This window comes from Xiphophorus maculatus, chromosome 12 (assembly GCF_002775205.1).
Source record: "Xiphophorus maculatus strain JP 163 A chromosome 12, X_maculatus-5.0-male, whole genome shotgun sequence".
NCBI lineage: Eukaryota > Metazoa > Chordata > Actinopteri > Cyprinodontiformes > Poeciliidae > Xiphophorus > Xiphophorus maculatus.
The window spans coordinates 5,996,553-6,020,592 of NC_036454.1; the positions used below are offsets into that span (position 1 = coordinate 5,996,553).

Sequence of the window (24,040 nt, forward strand, 5' to 3'; positions counted from 1 at the left end):
TTGGCGGACTGCCTTTCTGGTGGTTGGATAGGAAACCTTTACCAACTTTTTAGGTAGCTTCAGGTGACATTCTGTTGAAAGTATTGAGTTCTGTTTGTTTAGCAGCGTAGGCTGATCATGGAAACAGCAGGAATGAATAGGAGCTTTATATCAGGATCGGAGCGGGGCGCTGCCCTTGAGCTCTCTGTGTGTTGGAGGGTTTGAAGTGATAGCAGTCTCTGTGGTTTGCTTGATAAGCAGCTCCCTGCTGCCCAGACCTTCAGCTGCAGCTGCTTCTTCACAATGAGCAGAATTTACAGCACTTTGTTTCTGCTCTCCTCGTCTATCAGGAGTGTTTTTCTGCAACTGATTTTGAAGGCAAAATGTCTCTCAGTCCCTTTCAGAGCTGCTTGAGAGCTCATTATTTCTTTTAATTTGGATACTTTTAATTTGGATAGAGCTGACAAAAAAACAAAAAACTTGTAAAATTAAGTGGAAGGAAAAACTGTGCCAGAAAAAGAAAATTCTAAATTTCTGCTACTTTGTGCTGGACAAAATGTTTAACTTGATTTTAAGAACATAACTGTGGTTTATTTATTTTAAATTGGGCAATTCTGACTTACAACTGACAGAAACCCAACATTTGGAAAATTAGGCGGAAGGAAAAATTTTGCCAGAAAAAGATATCTTACGTTTCTGCTTCTTTGTGCTGGAAACATGTTTTGATACACTTTTAATCACAATACTGGTGATTATTAATTTAAATTTAAATAATTTGTGGTCTACAGCGGACAACCCCCACTTCCCCTCCCCCCAAACACCTGCTAAATTAAGTGGAAGGAAAAACTGCCAAAGAAAAGCATATCTCATTTTTGCTACCTTGTGCTGGAAAAAATGTTTAATGTAATTTTAATAACAAAGCTGGCATTTATTGCCTTCAGTTTTGATCCTTCTGGCCTACAGTTGACAAAAACTCAGCACATGAAAAATTAAGTGGAAGGAAAAGCTGTGCCAGGGGAAAAAAAGTTATCTTACCTTAATCCCACTTTATGCTGGAAGAAATACTTCTTAATGCAGTTTACAAATGAAACTGCTGTTTATTTCTTTTCATTTAGCTGATTCTGACTCTCCACAGATGAAAGCCCAAAGCTTGGAAATAAGGTGGAAAGAAAAACTGTGCCTTGTCTTTATTTTTAACTTGATATTTTTGACCATTTTCAAGGAAAATGTACAATAAACTCACAGAAAGATGCAGGGATATGTTGATTTCTGTGGGAATTTCACAGATTTGTGAAAAACTGTTGGGACTTACTGATGTAATCTGGAGTCTAGAGGGCCGCATAAGAAGTTATGGTGGGCCAGATTTGGCCCCCGGGCCTTGAGTTTGGCACGTCAGCTTTTATAATAAAGAGTACATTAATAATAATAATAAAAAGATACATCTGAAGCACTTTATAATTTGTCTGTTTTGATACCATTCAACTCTCTAAATTAGAGCTTGTTTCCATGGTAACAAACGGAGGAACTTGGCAATGTTGTTGCTGAGCATAAAAAAAAAAAAAATGTGCCAGTGTGTTTTCATAGCTGGACTCTGATGACTAACATGAAGTGAACATGATGTTCCTGCTTCCCTCTCCTGGTGGTTCTGTGAGGTTCTGGATGTCCCTCGGATCCGATTTGTCTGACCGCTGATCAGAAACACGTTGCTCTGTGATTAAACTGGGAACAAAACCAGCTTTTCTATTTCAAACTGGATTGTCTCTTTATTTCAGAGATTTGAGGCATCTGAGTTTTTTTTTTTTTTTACTATACACACCTTTGCACTGATGTTAAAAGATACATTTTCTAGAAGAATTACAATATTTGCTTTACATTTTATTGTTAAAAATTATTCTTTGTTTTGTTTTTAAACATTGAATCTGACTAAAGTTGCATCTAAGCACTCCAGATGTGAGAACGTTCGGGGTTTCATGGTTTTATTTCCAGTGGAAGCACATCTGCATCACACTATTTCAATAATTTAAAACAAAGTTTATAGTGGATTAAAAAAGAAGAACATAAACCAAATGATGAAACTGAACCAGAGACGAAGAAATGTTTGGTCATTGGTTGCCATGGTTACGATCGCTGTTTTTGTCAGACATCATAAATGGCATGAAAATATTTATTCAAAACGTTGCTTTTAGTTTAAATTGTAAAAAAATCATTTAAAAAGTTAATCAGTATATTACTAAAGATGTCTGCGGATTTAAATTTAGCACATAAAATTTGCAGCAAAAAAAAGAAATTAAACTAAAAAAGTTTGAAAGTGAAGATAAAAATTTTAAATTAAAAAAAGATTTAAAACTAAAAAGCATTTTATTTAAAAAAAGTGTTTTAAACTGAAACAAATTATTTTGAAACTTTGAACGAAAAAATTGTTTGAAGATTAAAAGTAGTTTTTTGAAACTGAAAAAAAGATTTAAAACTAAAGCATCTTTTGAAAGTTTAAAACTGAACTGAAACAAAAAATGTTGAAACTGGAAAAAAACAACAAAACAAAACAAATTTTAAACCCAAAAAAATGTTTGGAGCTCAAAAAAAAAAGATTTTGTAACTGAAAAATTTTAAATTATATATATTTTTATTTAATAGAATAAGAAATCTATTCTTACAATGTTGGGATAAATATAGAATTTGTTTTTAACATTTAATTGTTTCCCAGTCTGTATTAAATCTGTTTGTTTTTTTTTATACAAATTAGCTCATGAATAAGTTGACTCAACTGAGTCTAGTTTCTTTACTCATGACTCTATATTAGACTCCAGTTGTGAAACACTGATCCAGCTAATTCAGGATCACATGCATGATAAAACATTCATCACAAATTCAATTCTTTATTTTACAATAAATTAATTTTTCTTCGTGTTTTTGGGAGAACGAGGAAGGGAAAAACTATTGTTGCAGCCTACAGAGGTCACATTCATGCGGGTTCTGCACAGGCTGCAGCTTGTATTGTTGACCCTGTTATCCAGCTAGCTCTGTTTGGTAACCTGCTATTGTTGTTTGTGCACGGCCGCACACATGATTCACAAAGCGTGACTCAGAGCACAACGAGCAAACAAAAAAAGAGCACAGCCGGGTCACACAGATGGCCGTGATTAAAGGCTTCACGTCTCAACGTTCTGCACCAGAACCAGCGCTCTCTAATCTGCGTTAAACTGCTCCTCGAAAGCCGACTCGTCTTGTCAAAATGTCAGTGTGGACCTCGGCTTTTTCTGGCTCAGAACATTTAATCCATTTAACTAACACTCGCAGACCACCAAATTTGAAATTGGCACCACATCTTAATATATACGAATTCAAATATTAGACTCTTAACTCACTTAATGCCGTTTTCTTTGTTCATCCTAATGAGAAGGGTGGTGCTGTTTGGTAAATGTGACGGGTCACGACAAAACCATGAACACGTCACTCAGGATGTTTTATTTGCAGATTCAAAAAGTGTTAATTCTAAACTGTCCAATTATGTCAAACACATGGAAATCAAAAAAGAAGTTGTTCATTACTACTAAATGTTGAGTGCATTAATAACATTTCAGGGTTATTTGTAGTTGAGAAGCATAATTAAAGCTTTGGCAGAAACAAAAATCCTCTTCACCATTATATAAAAAAATGACCTATTTCTATCAATTCTATCTATCTATTGTAATTTATTTGCTGGTTAAATCATTTTTAAATAAATAACAGCAATAGATGTTGATGTGTGAGCAAGCAAAGTCGGAAAAACAAAGAACAGTTCTCACGGTCCGAGACTCGTTCATGGCATAGAGCTTTTCAAAAGAATCAATTTGATAGTGAATGATATCAGTAAGATATCAATCGACTTCTTCCGATTTTACGCAGAAAATCTGTTGAAGAATAACTCAAAACTGCTCATTCTTCTTTATTCCCGTGCTCTGTCAGCTGCGCTACACACAGACTTGCTGTGTGTTGCTGCACATTGCTAATTGCTGCATTAGCAATTAACAACGCCACTATATGTATCAGGATTCGACACCAAAAAACACTCAAAATATTTCCCACACAAAGAACAGAACATTCAGTTTGTTTTATATTTTTGGGCTTGAGGGTTTTTTTGCGATTATTAATAATAAACCTTTTTAATAAGCCTTTGGAAGATTGGCTACTGCTGCTATTAGCTAATCTAACACAGCTGTGGTTGAACTTAAATACCTGCTCGACTGATGGTCTGTCAGAGTTGGTGTGTGTAGGTCATCTTTTTTTATTTTGTAACTGAACCGTAATGCACCGAATTCCAAATTACATCTACATGTTAAGGTTGTCAAAGTCAAGGTAGCATAACTGACCTTCTTTCCTCTCCATTGCTACTTTTTGCTTAGTTAAAAATTTTTCCTGACCTTGTTATCTAGTTGTTGTATTGTTGACAAGTAGTAGCAAAGCACTATGTCCATTTAAGATTTAGCATGTTGTATTAAGAACTTAACAGCTAAAACCAATGCTAGTCATCATCAGGGAGCAGCTTTTTGCCCTCCTGCAGGAAGCTGGGGGGCGGGATCTTCCATGTGTGACATCATGCTGCAAGGCGTCTATAAGTAATTCTACCATTGTTTTCTTTCCACCATTATCTTAAGTTTTTCTTTTAAGTCACGATTGCAGGTGCTGGAGTCACAACCATTAAGCGTTGTGTTTTGAGCTCAAATCACGACATGATGTTTACATGTAGTACCTTGCAGGCCACTAGGAGGCACTCACGGACCCCCAGAAAAAGACTGAGTTGGACTAAAACGTCTCTTGTTTTTTTCTTTTAGAGCTCGACGCAGGAGATTGGCGAGGAGGCGGAGGAGGATGCCATCTTCACCATCACCCTGAGGAAGATGCAGCTCCACCAGTCGGCCAGCAAGGGGCAGCGTTGGCTGGGTGTGGACACGGACTCCGCCCTGAGCCTCTACGAGACGTGCAAGGTGCGGACCATCAAGGCCGGCACGCTGGAGAGGCTGGTGGAGTACATGGTGTCGGCCTTCAGGGGCAAAGACTCCACCTACGTCACCATCTTCCTCTGCACCTACCGATCCTTTGCCACCACCAAGCAGGTGCTGGATCTCCTGCTCAACAGGTAAGGAAAACCTGCTGCTAACCCTCAAACTACACGCTTACGTAATTAGAGAGCTGAAACTGCTGAGTCATGAGAGAACAGAGTTAGGGTTGCCATGGTGATACCTGTTTTGTGGAGTGGAGGGAACCACAGGCAGACAAAAACTTATCTAAATCAGATCCGATTCACCTTATCTTGGTAAATTAACATTACAAATTAGAAAACAAAACAAACCAATAAAAGTAAAGACTAAAGCCGATCTCCAAGTTTAAACTTTCCTACCCTATTCATAGACCCAGCAGACAAGTACACATACTCACATTACATGCATACATGGTTGCACATGACATATATACCCACAGCTTTTATAATTTTACATTTTAAGGCTCTTTTAAAACTCATTAAAAAAGCACATTATTTGAAATCATCCTTCAGTTCATCCCATAATTATACACCAGTAACTGAAACTGGTGTATAAAAGTAAAGTAAAATCTAGATTTTACTTTACTTTACTTTTTCTTTAGCATTTTCAAGTATTAATAAACCTCATAAATTGTATTTGCTTTCTCCTAACTTAAATAATTTCTGAATACCAGAAGGAAGACTTTTGTTCATCGTTTTCAGTATTTTTAGACAAAAATTGTCTTGAAATTTTAAAATATTCCTTTCAATAAATCCTACTTTATTAATAAGACTAATAGCTTTTCATTATCAAATTACTATATCAAATTATCCCTCAAATGGTCACTGTGAAAAAACTGCAGGAAACTGTTCAATCTTGAAGGAGACTTATTATGCAGAATAAATTTTTTGCACATTTTTGTACTTTTATTTGGGTTTCTGCTGCTTCTAAAAAAAGCACTAAGTGTTAAAAAAAAAAAACCGTAAAAAAACCCCAACCGTTTTTTGGCAGTAACTTTATGTTGTTTGTTGTCTGGAAAATGAGCCATATCATTTATTGTTGTTGATCTTGATACACAGATGTAATTTTTCTTGGTCTCTGGTGTAAAATTGATCTCATGTGCTTTCAGATACGCCAAACTCCAAAACTTTCCTGCAGTTTCTGCACACAGAGTCTCCCAGGACGACTGCACAGAGCTGAGAAAGTGAGTGTCAACTGTTTTTGTTCAAATTCAACTAAAAAAAAATTTAATTAATTGATAATCAGTGGAATAAATCCCTAAGACAAAACCTTTACTCCATCACGAAGGGCCACTATCACCAAACAGGCCGTTTCTGTTGTTGAAGTCTTTGTTCTGGACACATTCTTTACAGTTTTTTCCATTTTAGATGTGTCTAGATCTGAGCCTGCAGTTGATGAACAGCTGATTGTAAAACGTCCAGAAAAAAAAGACATTCCACATTCTTCCCACTTTTTCTTTCCTAGTGTGGGCTTTTTGGAGTTTCAACCACGGCTGACCGGATGCATGCAGGAATCCAGTGGTTAGACCGAAGAACGTGTTTGTAGTAGGGGTTGAACCAATTAGTCGACTAGTCGACTAGTCGACTCTAGGACGTCTCGCGAGTTTTTACATTTCATGTCGACTAGTCGCAGTCATGTGATTGCCGGTGGTGACAGCCTGTGCTGATCTGACAGCACAGTATACGTCACAAGACACAAGAAAAATAAGTTAATACATTAGTTTAAATGATATGTAGATGGATGCATATTTGTGGTTTTACAGTGTTTTTAAAAGGAGATGGAGTTGCAGCTGCAGTCCACTACAAAACAGGAGCCGTCTAAAACTCGCCCCCTTCCCGCTAAGGATGTCACTTAGCCGGCTCGCGAGTGTCTTTGTCACGAAAAAATTTAAAATATTTAAATATTAAAAATATTTAGCTGTTCCGGCAACCAGCACTCCCAGCGAGAGGATTTTCTCTCTCGCTGGGAATACCATTACGAGGAAGCGGGCAAGCCTTCATCCGGCTCATGTTGATGCCCTTGTTTTCCTACATGTCAACCAAGAAAAACCCCAACAACTCTTAGCGAAGAGAATACTGACAGCGAGTGAACTTTATTTACCCCCCCGCCCCCGTGCCACCTCTTTTTATTGTTTTTACATGCCATCTAAAAGATGTGCGTTTCCTTTTGAATGTTGGTTTCCCAGCAACTTGTTATTTATCATAAACTATCCCGATGTTTTGTTGTTTCACTTGTTGCTGTTCTGTGTAAATGCCGTATTTTTCCGTGAAAACGGGTAATAAAGCCTGTACGTTACTCCAAAGCTTTGCGTCTTGCATTGCTATGACGTCACAACGACTAGTCAACTCGACATCGACTCGACTTTTATCATGTTGACGTTGACTAGAAAATATCTTAAATCGTTCAATCTGCTGAGTCAGCAGAACTTCCTGCCGCGCATCGGGCGGAGGAGAAGCAGGTGGTTTCGTTGAATTCAGCTGTAACCAAACGGGATCCGTTCATAACAAGTTCGGCTTGTGATGTTCCAAAAGCACCATGTAGTCAGTGTGATCATTTGACTCCTATAGTAACTATCCAGAGATCATCAGCATCAGCCGGTGTTTAGAAAAAAAAAGTCAGACCCGACTTTGTGCAACAAACTTTTCCCCGCTGCTCACGAAGAATCTCCATAATAGACTTAGTAAAAGCAGGAGAAGGGGAGAGTGTGTGTGTGTGTGTGGGGGGGGGTCAATATTTGCCGTGAAAATAGCTAATAAAGCCTCCAAGTAGTTGTGAAGGGTTTTTGCGCTTACGTCACTATGACGTCACCGCGACTAGTCGACATCGACTCGACTATTATCATGATGTAGTCGACCTTAAAAAATATGTAGTCGTTCAACCCCTAGTTTGTAGCAGCAGAAATTAGTTAATTTGATACAGACAGACGTTTAATGTAAAGTTGGGCGATAAGTGGAGTTTATTGGTCAATCAAATTTTTAGTTTCTGAAGATTTACGGTTTTGGAAATCTGGATTTTCTTCCACCAATGCATTTGTTTGGGTTTCCACAGTTCAGAGCGATGTCAGCATGCTTAAGGTGGCCATCTTGTTTACCATGCATGTTTTACAGCTTCCATTTATTTGAATTCGGGTCAACTGTATAACAAAATATAAAGGCCAGGTTATGATGTTTTTTTCCTTTCATTACAAAAATAAAGTCATAATATTACAAGAATACAGTAGTTTGACAATAAAGTTGAAAAAAAAAACCCAAGATAAAATCAAAATAATACAAGAATAAATTCATAATGTCAGGAAAACTCCAATAATAAATGTAAAATGAGGAATGTTTAGAATTTTTTCTCATTAAAAAAACTTTTTCTCATAATTTTAACAAGTATTTTATGGTAAAATTGCATTTTTTTTTCCTGCTAATAAGAAGACTTTATTGTAATTAAACCAAAATTCTCATAATTTTTGTCCCTAATATATATTTTTGAGAATATTTTTGGGAATTTCTTTTTTTAGAAAAGAAAGTGAGCAAAATAAATAATTAAAAAAAATAAAAATAGATACAAATCGGATCTATAAAAAAAAATCATCTGAGATTTTATTATTAAGCCCCAGGTCAACACGGCAGAAAACTCAAAACTTTCCTAAGCAAATATCTAGTGCAAATATTTTTGTACACTTTAAAAAAGACAAAGCTAACTTGCAATTATAGGAGCTTGTTTTAAGTAAATAATTCCTTAGATTATTTCACTTGGAACAAAATACTTTCCCCATTTAATAAAGAATTCATCTTCCAGTGAAACTCGTACGTTTTAATCAATATTAAGAAATTACTTACTCAAAACAAGCTCCTACTTTTTGCAGAAAAGTTACTTGTAAGTTAGTTTTGCCTTATTCTAAGTATTAAGACATTTGCAGTTTAACCTAGAATGAAATATTTTGTGTTTTTGCAGTGAATGTGTCACCAGATTGTTGTTTAATGACGTTACTTGTGTGTTTCAGCACCGTCTCATCCATCCTGGGCGCGTGGTTGGACCAGTACTCCGAGGATTTCTGGAGCCCTCCGAACTACGAATGTCTGCACCAACTCCTGGCCTACCTCCACCTCCACTTTCCCGGCTCGGACCTGGAGCGCCGGGCCCGCAACCTGCTGGCCCACTTCCACCGGCGACAGCAGTGTGAGCCCGATCCCGATGGTATGAAGGCAGGACAGGAGAAGAGAGGGATTTATTTATTTAAAATGATAAAAACAGATGTAGATGAGTTTTAGATGAGCAGGGCTTAGATCAAGCTCAGATGGATGCAGCGTTTTTTATAAAAATTGTATTTTTCTGCCGTTTTTTTTTTTTTTGTTCAGGGGAACACATCGGCTGCCCGTTCGCCACTCAGGAAGAGAGCGGCTTTGAGGACGAGCTTCCTGCTTTCAGCTTCCTGTCGTTTGACCCCATCATGGTGGCGGAGCAGTTCACGCTCATGGACGCGGTGAGCAGGGTTTCCTTCCCTCGTCAGCAGATTTATTCACGTTGACGTCTGAAAATCAGGTGCAGGAGTTTTGTTGACTTTAATGGAAACTGTCTGATCCAAGAGGGAAAATAGTTCTTCATTTTAATTAGAAATGGAGCTGCGTTTACAGACAGCTTAAGGTTTTCTAGGTTTTTTCCCCCTCTGAAAATCAAATGACCTTACTGCCACATTAAGTGTCATTTTGTTGTGGAAATTCAATGCAGTTGTTTCATTAAAAACTGAAAAACTGCTTAAAGAATTATTGAAGATCAACTATGTCTTCTTTTGTAAAATTACTTTATATAAAAATAATCTTTTCTTATCACCCATTAGGTAAACATATTGATTTTTTAAAATGCCTCTACACTGAGAACAAATTAAAATCAAATTAATATAATACTGGATTGAAACTTTCTTAGGTTTTACTGTAGGAAAAAAAAGACTGGACGGCAATTAAAGCTAGTAATGACTCTGATAAAGTGGAAAAATTGAGTATTTCTGAATTGTTCTGCATGTCAGCTATTCAGATTAATTAAAATATCAAATTCTATCTCATAACATGAGAAGCAAAACTGATTAAATCCATTTTTTTCTCTGTGTCTTCCTGCGTGTTCAGGATCTGTTCAAGAAGGTGGTGCCATACCACTGCCTGGGTGGCATTTGGTCTCAGCGGGACAAGAAGGGCAAGGAGCACCTAGCTCCCACCATCCGAGCCACTGTGGCCCAGTTCAACTCGGTGACCAACTGTGTGATCACCACCTGCCTGAGCAACCCGGCGCTGAAGCCCAACCAGAGAGCCCGGCTCATCGAGAGGTGGATCGATGTGGCGCGGGTAAGCCGCACCACCTGGAACCGGAAAACATTTCAAATATGCAAAATAAACTAACAAAAACAACTGTAATTAAAATGGATTATGGAGACTCGTTGACCAAAACTGCATTTCAGAAAATAATGACTGTTGATGGAATTTATCGTGACCATTTTAATTTATCATGACATTAATTGATTTATTGCTTATTGTGACTGGATTAACTTTAAGCAGTTAAGCTGCTTCAGAGTTGCTGTTTCCGTTTGTCTCACCGGATCGTTGTTCCCATCAGGAATGTCGGATCTTGAAGAACTTCTCCTCTTTGCGAGCGATCCTCTCTGCCCTGCAGTGCAACTCCATCCACCGCCTGAAGAGGACCTGGGACGAAGTCGCTCGGTAGGTTTGGACTCTGGACTTGGACGGGTCTTTCCTGAGGGGATTTCTGACTCTGGTTTCTGCTTCTATTCACAGGGAAAGCGTCCGGACCTTCAGAGAGCTTTCCGAAATCTTCTCGGATGACAATAACTATTCCTTGAGTAGAGAGCTGCTGGTGAAGGTGAGTCTCGTCTTTTAAACACCACAGAATAAAAATGCTTGAGAGAAATGAGACAAGTAATACTTGCCTAGAAATTAATCCAAATTAATCAAAAAATGTCACTGGCAACTCATAGTTTGGTGGGTTTTTCTATGTTGTTGGTGTTACATCAATATCTTAAATGGTACCTTTAAGATATTTAATGCAAAGTTGACGTTTTGTACGTTTTCATAATTCCATTACAAGCACTTTAGAAGAAAGCACCCAGTCGTTTCTTAGCTTTTTTTGGTGAAAATGAGCCATTTCAAAAACCTCTGGAATGCCCATTACCTAGCAACCCCAGTAGAGTTCTGCCCGTCACCTCAGCAACCCAAGCTGAGCTCCTGTACGTTTGGTCGGCTGGTTGTACCGCTGTATGCACTGTACAATTTCTGCTGGAAAAGACGAACGTTTTCTTATTTACTTACCATCCAAAAACCACATTTTCTGTTGGTTGTGCAGGAGGCTCCACTAATGATTTTCAAAGAGGTCACCTTTAAATGTTGGTTGAAATTATGAAATTATAAGGTCTAATTTCAGCATTAAAATTACAGCTAATCCATGTTTTTGTCCTAGACATATTAATCAGTCAGTGTGCATTGCGCAACTTGGACCCCCAACAGCTGAGCGGATAGCAGCAGGATGTGACCTCGTCACTTTGCTGCGGCTGTAAGAGAACATCCTGCAGAACATTTGGTGTTGCTGTGGATCTGAGCCAAGTTCTGGGTCGGATCTGAACTTCCCTGATGCCATTTAGCAGTTTAATTACAGCTGAATTTTACTTTATTCCAAATAAAACTCAGCTATTTCTATCAAGTTTTTTTTGTCAGTAAATATAGTTTCTAGTTTATTGGTCTAAATAAAACTTACTAGACTTTTTTTTTTAAATTTAATTTAGACTTATAGAAAAGCCTGTGCAATAAATCAATAACAATATATATTCTGATAGAGATTTGATAAGTATCAATAGATAAAACATCTTACGGAATATTCAATAATTTCAATAAAATCCAATCCAGAATCGCTCAGCATTCTGGGAGATGTAGGCAAAGGCCTGTCACAGTAACAAACTGTCCCAGATGTTAATGCAATAAATGATAATATTGTTGTTTTTGAGACCATTTTAAAGCAGTTCAGGGGGCGTGCTGTGGTGGCGCAGGGGGGTTAGCACGCCCCACGTTTGGAGGCCTTAGTCCTCGACGCGGACATCGTGGGTTCGACTGCTGGTCCTGGCGACCTTTCCCGCATGAAACCCTCTTTCCTGTCTGCCTACTGTCACAAAAAATAGGAGCCACTAGCGCCTCAAAAACTCTTCGGAGAAAAAAATGGGGAAAAAAAGAAAAAAGCAGTTCAGTGCTAATGGCATAATGATGCAAGAACACATTTTCAAAGATCAATAAACTTTAAATTCTAATGAACATTTAACACAAGAACTGGAAGATATTTTAAATTTCCAAAATAAATAAACAAAACAATAGAAACGACTAAATAAAATGAGTTATGAAGTCAAAGTTGTCCTTCAGAAAAACGGGCTAATTGAGACTGAAGACTTTTGTCATTCAGTTTTTGGTAGAAAAAGAGAAAAATAATAAATTGCACAAATGGAAATTATTAACCTCGTTTTAATTTATTGTGCGATTAATTGACTTATTGCATATCTCAACAGGCCTAATAAAGGCAGAGTAAAGCTGCGTTGGTGGAATGAACCAACTAACTCACTCATTCTTTGGTTACTTAGCAACTCACTCATTCTTTGATTACTTAGCAACTCACTCATTCTTTGGTTACCTAGCAACAGCCCGTTGAGTAACTGCCGCCGCAGCAGCAGTTTAAAGTTCCGCCACTGTAATAACTGATTAAAAATAAAAAAACAACAGTGTGGAGTGAAAACTTTGGATAAAACGGGAAAAGTCAGATATTTAAAACAAAAACACTGAGTAATAATTATTGATTTCTACTGATATGAAACATTAATTAAACCAGCAGTTTATAAAATCCTGGTTTCCATTGACTTAAGTAAGGTTTGTGTCTGTTTTATTTGGTCCAAGCTGCCCAGCTGGACACAGGGAAAATCAGAATCAGGTTTTTGCTGCAGATGTTTTTCAGCCTGAACATCTGGAACAGTTTTCCTGTTAGCAACAATCTGCAGTTCCAGGAAAGCTGACGTGAACTCAGGATTGCATTTTTGTGTAACCTGAGAGCTTAAAGCGGGGGCCTCCTGTGAGGGAATCCTTGCTGACGTCAGAGGGAGGAAACCCTGTAGATAACGCCGCTGATGGTCGGACGTCAGGGCGTCGCCTCCTTTTCTCTCTATCTCCTCGGTCCAGGCTGCATGTAAACAGAGCCTCAGCGACTCTCTCAGGAATTTTTCTTTCCAAGGGTCAACAGATTTTCCCTTTTTGTTCAGTCTCATAAACCAACCCTGAACTAGTTTATTTCCTTTAACTCAATGACCTCATTAGCAGGCATCATGGAATACTTTAAATCCTTGAAAATACTTGAATTTCAACACTGCAAAAACACAAACTCTTACCAAGTACTTTTGGTGTAGTTTCTAGTTTAAATATCTTAGTACACGTAAAACAAGACAAACTAACTTATAAGTAACTACTCAGCAAAATATAGGAGTTTTAAGTGAATAATTTTTTAATTTTGATGGAAAAGTTCTAGATCCACTGGCAGATTGTCACATATAACATGAGAAAATTGTCTTGTTAAACAAAATTGTCCTTCAAAAAGATGGTAGTTGAGATCAATGCACCAGACACAACACTTCTGCGATTACTTCATAGAATGAACTGAATTAAAGGTGAACGGAGCAAATGTGTTCGAGTGGAAGTTTGTGCATGCTATGCTTTTAAAACCTAGAAAACTCCCAACAGATGAAAAGTTGCTAAAACATGAACATGTTGTTGTTTCTGTAGGAGGGAACCTCAAAGTTTGCAACTTTAGAAATCAACCCCAAACGAGCTCAGAGGAGACACCAGCAGCAGAGAGACTTGGTGAGACCCTATTCACGTGAACAAAAGCTGTCGATGAACCTCAGAAAACACTGAGAAACAGTATTAGTGCCATCTAGTGGCGGGTGATGTTACTGTGCTCAATCTGATGATTCCTTGTTTCACTCTAGATCTTATGGCAGCATATTATGGACATACAAAGTACAAAACAATAAAATTATGAGAATGAAATCATATTATGAGAATACAGTAATAATAAGAATAAAGGTGTGATATTATGAGAATAAAGTCAAAATAATACAAGAAAGTTGCAATAAAATGAGGATAAAGTCATATTTCAAGAATAAATGAATAAAATTACGAGAATAAATCAAAGTTCAAGAATAAATGCATACAATTATTGGAATAAATTCATAATAATAAAAGAATGAAGTTATATTTCAAGAATTAAGTCAAAATTATGAGAATACATTCTTAAAATTACAAGAATTCATAATATTACGAGAATAAAGTCAAAATAAAACAAGAATAAAGTCATAAATGTATTCTCATAATACTACAACTTTATTCTCATATAATTTTGAATTTATTTTTTATTTCAAGTTTATTCTTGTAATATTCTGAATTATTTTTATTTTCTTGTCTGTACCTTAAACTTGCAAAAGAGTGTTTTTGTCTCTAATGATTCGTTATGTTTACGTAGATAATCTTTAAATTATTTATGTGTTGCATGTTTGAGTCTGTGTTGGAGAATAAAGTGTCAGTAATTATCCCTCTGTGAACAGGGAGTCATGCAGGGGACCATCCCTTATTTGGGAACATTCCTAACGGACCTGGTGATGATGGACACTGCCATGAAGGATTACACAGAGGTCAGCCATTTTGTTTTTTCTGTTTGTACATCCTCCCACAAGTTCTTTAGGTGCTGAGTTTTGATTTTTAAATTTATGGCATGTTTTTGTGGAAAGAAAAAGAACAAGTCATTGTTGCAGGGTGAAAAAATGGCACCAAAATAATTTTAAACTCCTGTTTCATTTTCTGACGTTGCTGAAGTTTTTATTCGCCTGTTTTTTTTTCAGGGTGGTCTGATTAACTTCGAGAAGAGGAGAAAGGTAATTTTGTTTTTCCTGTTTCAAAGCTTCTGATAGATTAAAAATGATTTTTGAATCGTTAGATTTTTATTTTTTATTTTTTGGGGGTTTTTTTTGCAGGAGTTTGAGGTTATTGCTCAGATCAAACTTCTCCAGTTGGCCTCCAACAACTACAGCTTCACTCAGGAAAGCCACTTCAGAGAGTGGTTCGCAGCCGTGGAGAAACTCAGCGAGGCAGAAAGGTTATTAGCTTATTAAATATTGTCCTTTTTAAAATGAAACATGATGGTGCATGGTGGTCCAAAGTTTCTCCAGATCAAATAGTTTTCTGTAGACTTTATTGGTGTTTTCATCCACATTTTGAAACCATAATAAGAACAAAAATTAACATAAATTTAACACTTTGTAACTTGCAAATAAACTTTAAATGTCAAGTAGTTTGTAAAACATGAGGGCTATCTCCCATTTGGAAACGGCTGTTCATCTGTATTTTATCTAGAGTTATTATGCTAAACATTTCAGACCACCTTGTAAGCACAATAAGCATTTGTAAGCATAGTTTTTTTAGCATATAGTTGCCTTTTCATCCTTAATTAATGCATAATAAACAGTTGTATAAAGTCTTCATAGATTAATAGATAACATATCCATCTGCAAAGGGAGCCTTACTGTAAAGTTGTACCATTTTATTTTAAAACTATTTGTTTATTTGCATATGTAACTCTAATTTTGTTCTAAAATGACTTGAGTGATTAAATGACAAACCTTCATGAGATTACTAAAATAATTGATAGCTGCAGCTCTAGTCTCATTATGTCTCTAAGCTTATTTTAGCTATTATGTCTTTCCAGAGTTTAACTAAAGCCTCCCAAATGTGTAAACAAGCTGAATTTTGGTGTTAATTTTCTTTTCTGCAGCTATAATCTGTCCTGTGAGATCGAACCTTTGTCGGAGTCGGCCAGCAACACCCTCAGAGCCAAGAAGAACGGCGGGATCATGAAACGATGGAGCGAGTCAGTCACACTCAGCTCTTCTTCAAATTTTTCTGCATCTGTTGTTTGTGTCTTCCTGGAGACTTATTCTTCCACTTCCTGTTGCTGTTCTGTGTCCAGCCGGCAGCTGACGGAGGCCGGCTGCAGCGGCGGTGCCGGCTCCCATTCAAAGTCGTTCGATCACTCCCACTACAGGCCGTACCAGGGGGGCGGCGGCGGCGGGGACAGCGGCGACGCCCTCAGCGTCACGTCCGTCAGCTCCAGCGGTTCCGACCTGGAGGACGTGAACACCAGCTTCCTGTCGGATTCACCGGAGGGACACGAGAGGAAGGTGAGTGGAGGGAAATATTTGAAGTGTTACGTACATAGGTAGAGTTTCAGAAAGAGACAGAAGCCCAAGTTTATGTTGGTTTTTTAAGTCATATGCACGATTTTTAGAATAACTGTTGAATGGTAAATAAATGGTAACATAGTTACTTAATTATGCTATAAAATGGTACTACATGGCTGTTTACGTGAAACCTGCCCTTTAAAACGGCTTTCAACATGTTTTTGTTTTCAGACGTCGACTCCGTCGGTGAAGCTCACCGTGTCTGCTTTGGGGAGAGAAGCTCCAGCTGCAGACACGACCTCAACGGTAACGCTTTAATATTTTGTTCTTCAAATCATCTACTCTTCGAAAAAAGTTGTTATTCCATTGGCAGATTATTTCACTTATAATATGGGAAAGATCTTATTAGTGAAACTATCTGCCAATGGAATAAGAATATTTTAAATCAATATTAAGGAGTTATTTACTTAAAACAAGCTCTTATATCTTGCTGAAAATGTTCTTGTAAGTTGGTTTTATCTAATTTCAAGGGTAGTAAGATATTTGCACTAGAAACTAGACCAAAAATACTTGGTAAGATGAGTTGTTAAAATGTTTTACATTTCTAATGTCTGAAAGACTATGAATTTTGTTTAGATTGTGTAGAAATGACAATTTTTTGCATGCTTGGTTATAAAATAAATTTATCTGAAATGTAATTTTATATTAATATATTTTTTACATGAAAATTTTATCTGATTAATTGTTTCAGCCCTAATATTGTTGCATCAGAGAAACATTCTATCTCTAAAGTCAGTAACACTTGTGCAGTGTCCCCCTCAGTTCTGGGAATGCACGTCTCTGTCCTCCCTGGACACGTCGGGGATGGGCTCCAGCTCTGGCTCGGCCTCGGGCTCCAGCAGCACCTCCTCGTCTTCGGTCTCCTCCTCCACGCCGCTGTCCGCCTCGCGCTCGCACAAACGCTCGGTGTCGGCCGTGTCCAACTACTCGACGCTGTCGCTGCCGCTCTACAACCAGCAGGTGGACGACTGCTGCATCATCCGGGTCTCGCTGGACGTGGAGAACGGCAACATGTACAAGAGCATCCTGGTGAGACCAAAGATGGGAGGAAAGTGCGGGAATCTGTTGTTTATCTCAGTGGTTTTCAAATAGGGGGAGCGAGGGTCGCTGGGGGACCAACAGGTGTCGTAGGGGGACCTCAGAAGGTTGAAGGGAAGATGAGGGGAAAACAGGAGTTAAAATGAAAGAAATCCAATAAAGTTTTAAATCATAAATTTTAATTTTTTTATAAATGTAACCTGTTTTTTATAGAAGAAGATTAGAAAACATAATTCTGACTTTCACCTCAGAATTATGACTTTTTCCCAGAATTTTGACTTTTTTCTTAGATTTTTTACTTTTTCTCAAAATGTTAATGTTTTCTCAGAATTCTAACTTTTCTCTCAGAATTTCACATTTTTTTCTCAAAATGATCAGAATATTGACATTTTGTTCCAGAATCTTTTACATTTTTTTCCAGAATTTTAAGAAAAAAGTGGCCCTAATCGTCTTCTGCAGTTTTTCAATTATTGTACAAAAAAAAATTCAAATAACTTATTGAAAATGGAGATAGTGGCTATAAAAAGCCTCTATTGTCCCACAGAGGGGAAGAAATTCAGGAAAATGTTATTTCCCACGCTCATTTGTCTGATTGGGTACCAGTTAGATTTATCAAGTTGCTTTCCTCTCAAGCTAGAGTAGCAAGCGTGAAAACTTTCTTACGAGAAAACTGTGGAGATTAAATGAAATTTATAATGTTATACATTTCCTTATCAAACGAGGGGGTTGTGACAGAAAATTGTATCTGGTAATATATTCAACATCAGATTAATAGAAATAATAAGTTGCCTCATAAAATTTTCCAACACAGAACTCAAAAATGAGAAGTTACGAGGCAACATTTATGATGAACAATGTAATTATTTTGTGGCATTGTCTGTGAGTTTTCAAAGGGATTCCTCGGCCAGACACCGTTAGGGGGGCTGTGGCGTGAAAACGTTTGGGTTTATCTGGGTAGAAGTCGGGTTAAGGGAGTAATAAACGCTTGATGTGTTTTCAGGTGACGAGTCAAGACAAAACTCCGGCGGTGATCAGGAAGGCGATGATCAAACACAACCTGGAGCGGGAGAAAACAGAGGACTACGAGCTGATGCAGAAGATATCAGAGGACAAAGGTGAGCAGGGTTTCAGAAATGCTGACAAATAAGATTTAAAACACACATGATTGTTTCAATGTGTGGCTAAAAGTAGCGTAATTTACAATAAGCATTCATAAAAAGTCACGTTCGTCAGAAAAATATTACATATAAAAACAGTTAATTTAAAAATAATTAAAATGATCTTGTAATAATTGTTTGTGATTTCCTGAAACAGTTCAAAGATGTAATAGTTCTTAGTCAAAATGGCAGCAGATTTCAAGAATTTGAAGCTTAAAGAGAAAATGACAACTGACTAAAATAATTTTTCGCTCTTGCAGTTATTGTAATTGAGCAAAGTCTTTTAGTGACTAAACTATCATGTTTTTCCAACTCAGGAAGTACTTATAATAAAACTGTACATTACTTTGAATATTCTATCCCCAAAATGACACATAGTGATGGCAGCATTTTGCTGCTTTTCTTCATTTATAAGAAGGAATCTGGCCAGTCAAACCAGAACAATCCTGTGAAAGTAACCAGTTAGAGAAGCTAATAACAGAGCTAAGTTTTAGCTTAGTCCTTTTGCTAACTTTGAAAACATTTAGCGCACCTATCTTCCCTTTTAAAAAGTCTTAAATTTAAATTAAGGCCTTAAAATAACTTAACTTTTTAAAAAGTAAGTTGGCCTTTAGTATGTTAATCATAGATCTTAAATTTTGCCTATTTAATCTTGTATATTCTTTTTTTTTTTTTGTCGCAGGACTTTTCTGTCAGGCAAACGCTTGAGTCACAATCAGACTTCTTCATTGCTTTCTGTGACTACGGCTAGCTAGCTGCTAACATACCTTGCCAGCTGGCTAGCTTTTTTTTGCGTGTATCATTAATAAATTCTGGATTTGAGTTACTAAACAATAGACTATTCTAGTTTTGTTGGGATATACAGATTACTCCAGAACCAGCCCAATAAAAATAATCCAACAAACTGGGCTTTGAAATCTGACGTTGCTCCGTTTCCTTCCGTTCTGCAGAGCTCCGGATCCCGGACAACGCCAATGTCTTCTACGCCATGAACTCTACTGCCAACTACGATTTTGTGCTGAAGAAGCGTGGCTCGGCCCGGCCGGTGCGGGCCAAGAACGTGGCCAGTTCGACGCTGCCTCGCATGAAACAGAAGGGACTGAAGATCGCAAAAGGGATTTTCTGAGACTCTTAGGAGAGACGAACCAACCCGAAGCGTCCAGGTTTTGGTTTGGATGGAGGCGGAGACGGGACTTTTCTGTGGCACTTTAGCACTTAACTGGATGTGTTGCTTCTTCAGGACCCTCCTTAAAAAATCAGAGTTTGTTTTCATGAAAGCTGCAAACTCAGGAAAGTGGATGGGGGAAAAAAACCTTCGCTTTGGACGATACTTGGACTCTTCATCATCATCCTCCTGGTTTGGAGGAAACATTCAAACCTCCTGATGCGTCACATTTTGTTTACAAGCGTTTACATCTCAGCGTCAGCGAAGGGAATCTTTGCACCTTCACTTTTTAATCCTCGGGTCAGACCTTTCTGCCATCTTCCTAGAACCGACGGATCACCATAGAGAGATTCAGTCGGGATTTTACAGCAGAACATGGAGGAAGAGACGCTCGTCTGAACGCTGCAGTGTTCACAAAAAAGAGAAAATGGTGTCAAAATCCAGTGAACACAGCCATGAATATCACGCCTCAGTTTCCGTCTTTTATTACCAGATCGTAACCACTACATGGTGGAGGATGCCGCCGCAGCGCGATCGCACTTCACACAGACTGAACAGAGTGTAAATATGAACAACCCAGTCTGTGCAGTATATTGTTCTGAAAAAGGACCCTGTGATTTTTGTTAATAGACTCATGATATCAACACTTTTTAATGTTTTATATTTTGCTTTGTGTGTTTCTTTTTTTGCACCTCGGATACGGTGCTGTTTCTTCACAATTTCCCTTTCGTCCTCGTCCAGACCACCGTTAGGCGCCATGTTGGGAAAAAGAAAACAGAAGCATCAGCTTTAAAAAAGTGAATTTGGACCTAAATAAAAATAAACAAGTTTGACATTATGGAAAGCCAGAAATACCAAAAATAAGTAAATAAATAGAAAACATATTTTAACGCTTGCTCACTTAAAATAAAAAGAAGTCTATCATGTTATTTTAATGAGTCAATCCACTGTGACCTGTCAAATAGACACATAATCAGCTTATCTATGGCCTTTTTAGCTCCACCAACTGCCAACTGGCTGAATCAGAACTATAAAATTATTGTATTAAAAAGTTTAGAAATTTCAAAAATGTGATCATTTAATTGTTGAAGAATTAAAGTAACTGCAGATCAGTTTTCTTGTTAATTTTAACATTTATATTTCTACTTCTACTTAAATAGTCATATCTAAATATTTAACACCTCCTAAATTTATTGAATTGTGGCACTTTTGGCCTTCCATACAAAATGCTTCCTGTTAGTGAATTCTACACAAAAATTAAATGATTTTGGGCAAACCTAAAAATAGGGGAAAAAAGTATGACAAAAAAAAAAGTGTTAAGGAAAATAAATGCAACCAAATTTAGCTCAATATTTTCATTCAAGTTTTCTGTTCTAATTTTCAATATTCTAACAACTATTTAATGATTTAATAAGATCAGTAAAAGTGAAAAGATATCAATTATATTTTAAACATTTTTTTGAATGTGGGTCTAAAGTTTGCATAATTTATTCTTCTTGATATTATTGATCTGAATAATCCAAACTGGTGCAAAAACCCTGGAGAAGCATCAACATATTTTATATTTACTAAAAGATGATCAGCTTATTTTCCTGGGAATCCTCAAACATTGCCCAGGTTTCGTTTTATTTTTTCCAACATGGCGGCTCAAACTTTCATATCCGTTCAGCGACAACTTTCCAAATGTGCTGCAGATTTATCCTGCAGGACGCTTAAAGCTTCGGTTTCTCTGAATCCAGATGAATCGCTGGATTTTCATGGACGGAAACCTCAAACCGATGCGACGGTGACGGAAAAATCCAAACTGACGCTCTTCTTTTTTGTGTTTTCCTCACATGAAAACCGCGTTGTTTTTTCCAGCTTCCTTTCAGTTTTTGTTGTTTTATAACCCCTAAACATCTCTTTCCACCGCATCTGCACTGTTTTAATTTGGTGCCAAGCATTCTGGGAATTGTAGTAAAGCACTAAAAACCCCGAGAGAACACTAAGTCCAGTTTGTCCTGCCTTTTTTTGTCGGCTATATTTGTGCACCGTCAACTTTAACAAATTTACTAACAAACACACTGCAGAAGCAATACGTTGATGAGCGGGAGGCGGGATGCGTTTGATGTCGTCGTCGTGAAACACTGTGACCTTTGCCCCTTTCCGCCCGTCGATCGGCACTGTGAACCATTTATTGTCGTGATGATCGTTTGCTCGTATTGTCCGCGAAGGCAGCAGCACCCGACCCCACTGTGTGCCAAAAACAAAATGGAAACCGTGGAAGCGTCTGCCTTTGAGCGTCACAGCGGGAGGGAGAAATTATTCAGCTTTTGTGTTTACTGTTTACTTTGGGGGAGAACACTAAGAAGGAAAAAACACGTCTGGACCCATTTAGTTTCAATTTGTTTGTCTGGGAAACTTGAAGAAAGCTGAAACTGATGCAGAAACTGAACTTTAAGGAATTTATCCAGCAGGAATTTTATATTTTTAAGTCATTATTTGTTTAATTTTCTCTAACCGAACAAATAAGGTCAGATGAAGAAACCTAATGACTAATAATTAAGAAATGTATATTGAATTGTGGCACTTTTGGGCCTCCATACAAAATGCCTTCCTTTAGAATTAAATCAAAAAGTTATAGCTAAAAGTAAAAGATTTTAAACATTCACTAGTTAAAAAATGTTCCGGTTTCATTAATAAATATCCAAAAATAATGTTGGTAATAAAAAGAACCAATTTATCAGTTTTTATTCAAGTTTCCTGTTCTATTCTGACTAATGATTTAATAAGAAAATGTGACAAAAAATATCTCAACTATAAAAAATTCTCTTGTTTATTTTCAGCACTTATCTGAAAATAAACTAAAAACTGCTTGACTATTAATGTTCCTAAATTCTCCTCAAACAATTTGAGTTTCTGTTTCTCCAGCAGTTTTTCCCAGAAAGCGTCCGAGTGTTTCCGACCGTGGATGGACTGTGTGTGTGTGTGTGTGTGTGTGTGTGTGTGTGTGTGTGTGTGTGTGTGTGTGTGTGTGTGTGTGTGTCGTCGTCCCCCTTGTTGAAAATGAATTTCGTGATTTTATGCGAGTTTAAAAACAAAAAAATAAATAAGTAAAAATAATGATTCAGTTTTACATGAAGAAGAAAAAAAACAATTGAAACAGGTGTGATGTGGTTGTTTTTGTTAATTTTTTTTTTTTTTTCCTGGTGCCATTTTTCCACTTTTAACTGAAGGATTTCAAGATTTTCTTACAGCAATTTTTTTCGTCTTACTTTTTTTTTCTCATGAACAAAAAGCCCTTGTGTTGACAAACTGTTTTTGGTTGTGTCTTATTTATTGATTTGTATATAAAGATTTTGTTTTGCATTGTACATTCTCTCCTCTCTTGGTTATAGATTAATATATTCATGTATATACGAATAAACATTAAGTTTGTAAAGTTAAAATAACATCTTGGCATTTTTGGATTTTATTTTTGTTTACACATTTACTTAGTCTTTTTAGGACTTAACTGAGTAAATGAGCTTGAAAAGTTTACTAACAATTCATTTAAACCATCTTTGCACAAAATATTTTCAATTAGGACAAAGCTATTAGCTACAAGTGAAAATCTTCACATAAAAATGTTAACTAACACACTAAATGTTTATCTTTTCATATCGATATTTCTGATTTTCTTTGAAATTAATGGTAGATAGGACCACATATTTCCATTGAATTAAACACTAAAGCAGACACAGAAATCTGGTTTTACATATGTTAACACCTTGAGTAAATACAGTAAATGTTTTCAAATGCAGAGTGAACTAAATCATGTTTTTATTGCTGAGAATATTCTGAATATTTTTCTGTTTTTTTTTCAACCAAGCACATTAGTAAAGTGGTTCTTTACTAATAGGGAAAATACGCAATAGCCTTTTGAAATTTTGGATCTACAATTATTTCTACAAAAAACATTAAATACTATTTTATAAATATTTCATGCTTGATTCATTGTTGAGCTGGAAAAATATTCTCAGAATTTTTTAGTTTTTAAAAACTATGTTTTATTTTTATATTACTGACAGCCATGAACATCCTGTTGAAAAGAATGTAATACAATAGTGTCAATCAGAGGCTTCTCCGGCTTTGCAGTAACAGACTGCTATATGAGATTAGCATCTACATTTCTTTTTTTTTCTTGTTTTTGAGAAACATTGATAATACGAGTTACATTTAATTTTATTCTCTCGGAGATGAACAAAACATTTTTTTTATTCAATTTCAATTTAAAACTATATCTTAATAAATTCCTAAAATTTAAAATATTCATCTTTAAAATGATTTAAAGATGAATATGCACTCTTAGTAGCAATAAATAACCGAATTTAGGCTTAACAATTATTTTTAAAAG

General features: G+C 36.8%; 1 protein-coding gene across 7 annotated transcripts in view; it reads left to right on the plus strand.

Moving 5' to 3' along the window:
• ralgds (ral guanine nucleotide dissociation stimulator) overlaps positions 1 to 23,096 on the plus strand; it is a 60,053-nt gene extending 36,957 nt beyond the window's left edge. For 4 of the 7 annotated variants that reach the window (XM_023343763.1, XM_023343756.1, XM_023343760.1 and 1 more), the window contains 17 exons: positions 4,791 to 5,095; positions 6,106 to 6,180; positions 8,989 to 9,182; positions 9,344 to 9,468; positions 10,106 to 10,321; positions 10,590 to 10,693; positions 10,769 to 10,853; positions 13,796 to 13,873; positions 14,617 to 14,703; positions 14,911 to 14,943; positions 15,043 to 15,164; positions 15,840 to 15,935; positions 16,035 to 16,245; positions 16,477 to 16,551; positions 17,056 to 17,334; positions 18,344 to 18,458; positions 19,451 to 23,096. In XM_023343763.1, coding sequence (XP_023199531.1) covers positions 4,791 to 5,095; positions 6,106 to 6,180; positions 8,989 to 9,182; positions 9,344 to 9,468; positions 10,106 to 10,321; positions 10,590 to 10,693; positions 10,769 to 10,853; positions 13,796 to 13,873; positions 14,617 to 14,703; positions 14,911 to 14,943; positions 15,043 to 15,164; positions 15,840 to 15,935; positions 16,035 to 16,245; positions 16,477 to 16,551; positions 17,056 to 17,334; positions 18,344 to 18,458; positions 19,451 to 19,626 — 2,376 coding nt within the window. In that variant the 3' untranslated portion in view covers positions 19,627 to 23,096. The remainder of the gene's footprint in view (positions 1 to 4,790; positions 5,096 to 6,105; positions 6,181 to 8,988; positions 9,183 to 9,343; positions 9,469 to 10,105; positions 10,322 to 10,589; positions 10,694 to 10,768; positions 10,854 to 13,795; positions 13,874 to 14,616; positions 14,704 to 14,910; positions 14,944 to 15,042; positions 15,165 to 15,839; positions 15,936 to 16,034; positions 16,246 to 16,476; positions 16,552 to 17,055; positions 17,335 to 18,343; positions 18,459 to 19,450) is intronic. The other 3 variants (XM_023343757.1, XM_023343759.1, XM_023343761.1) reach the window with 3 other exon arrangements.
• Positions 23,097 to 24,040: the final 944 nt, after the last annotated feature.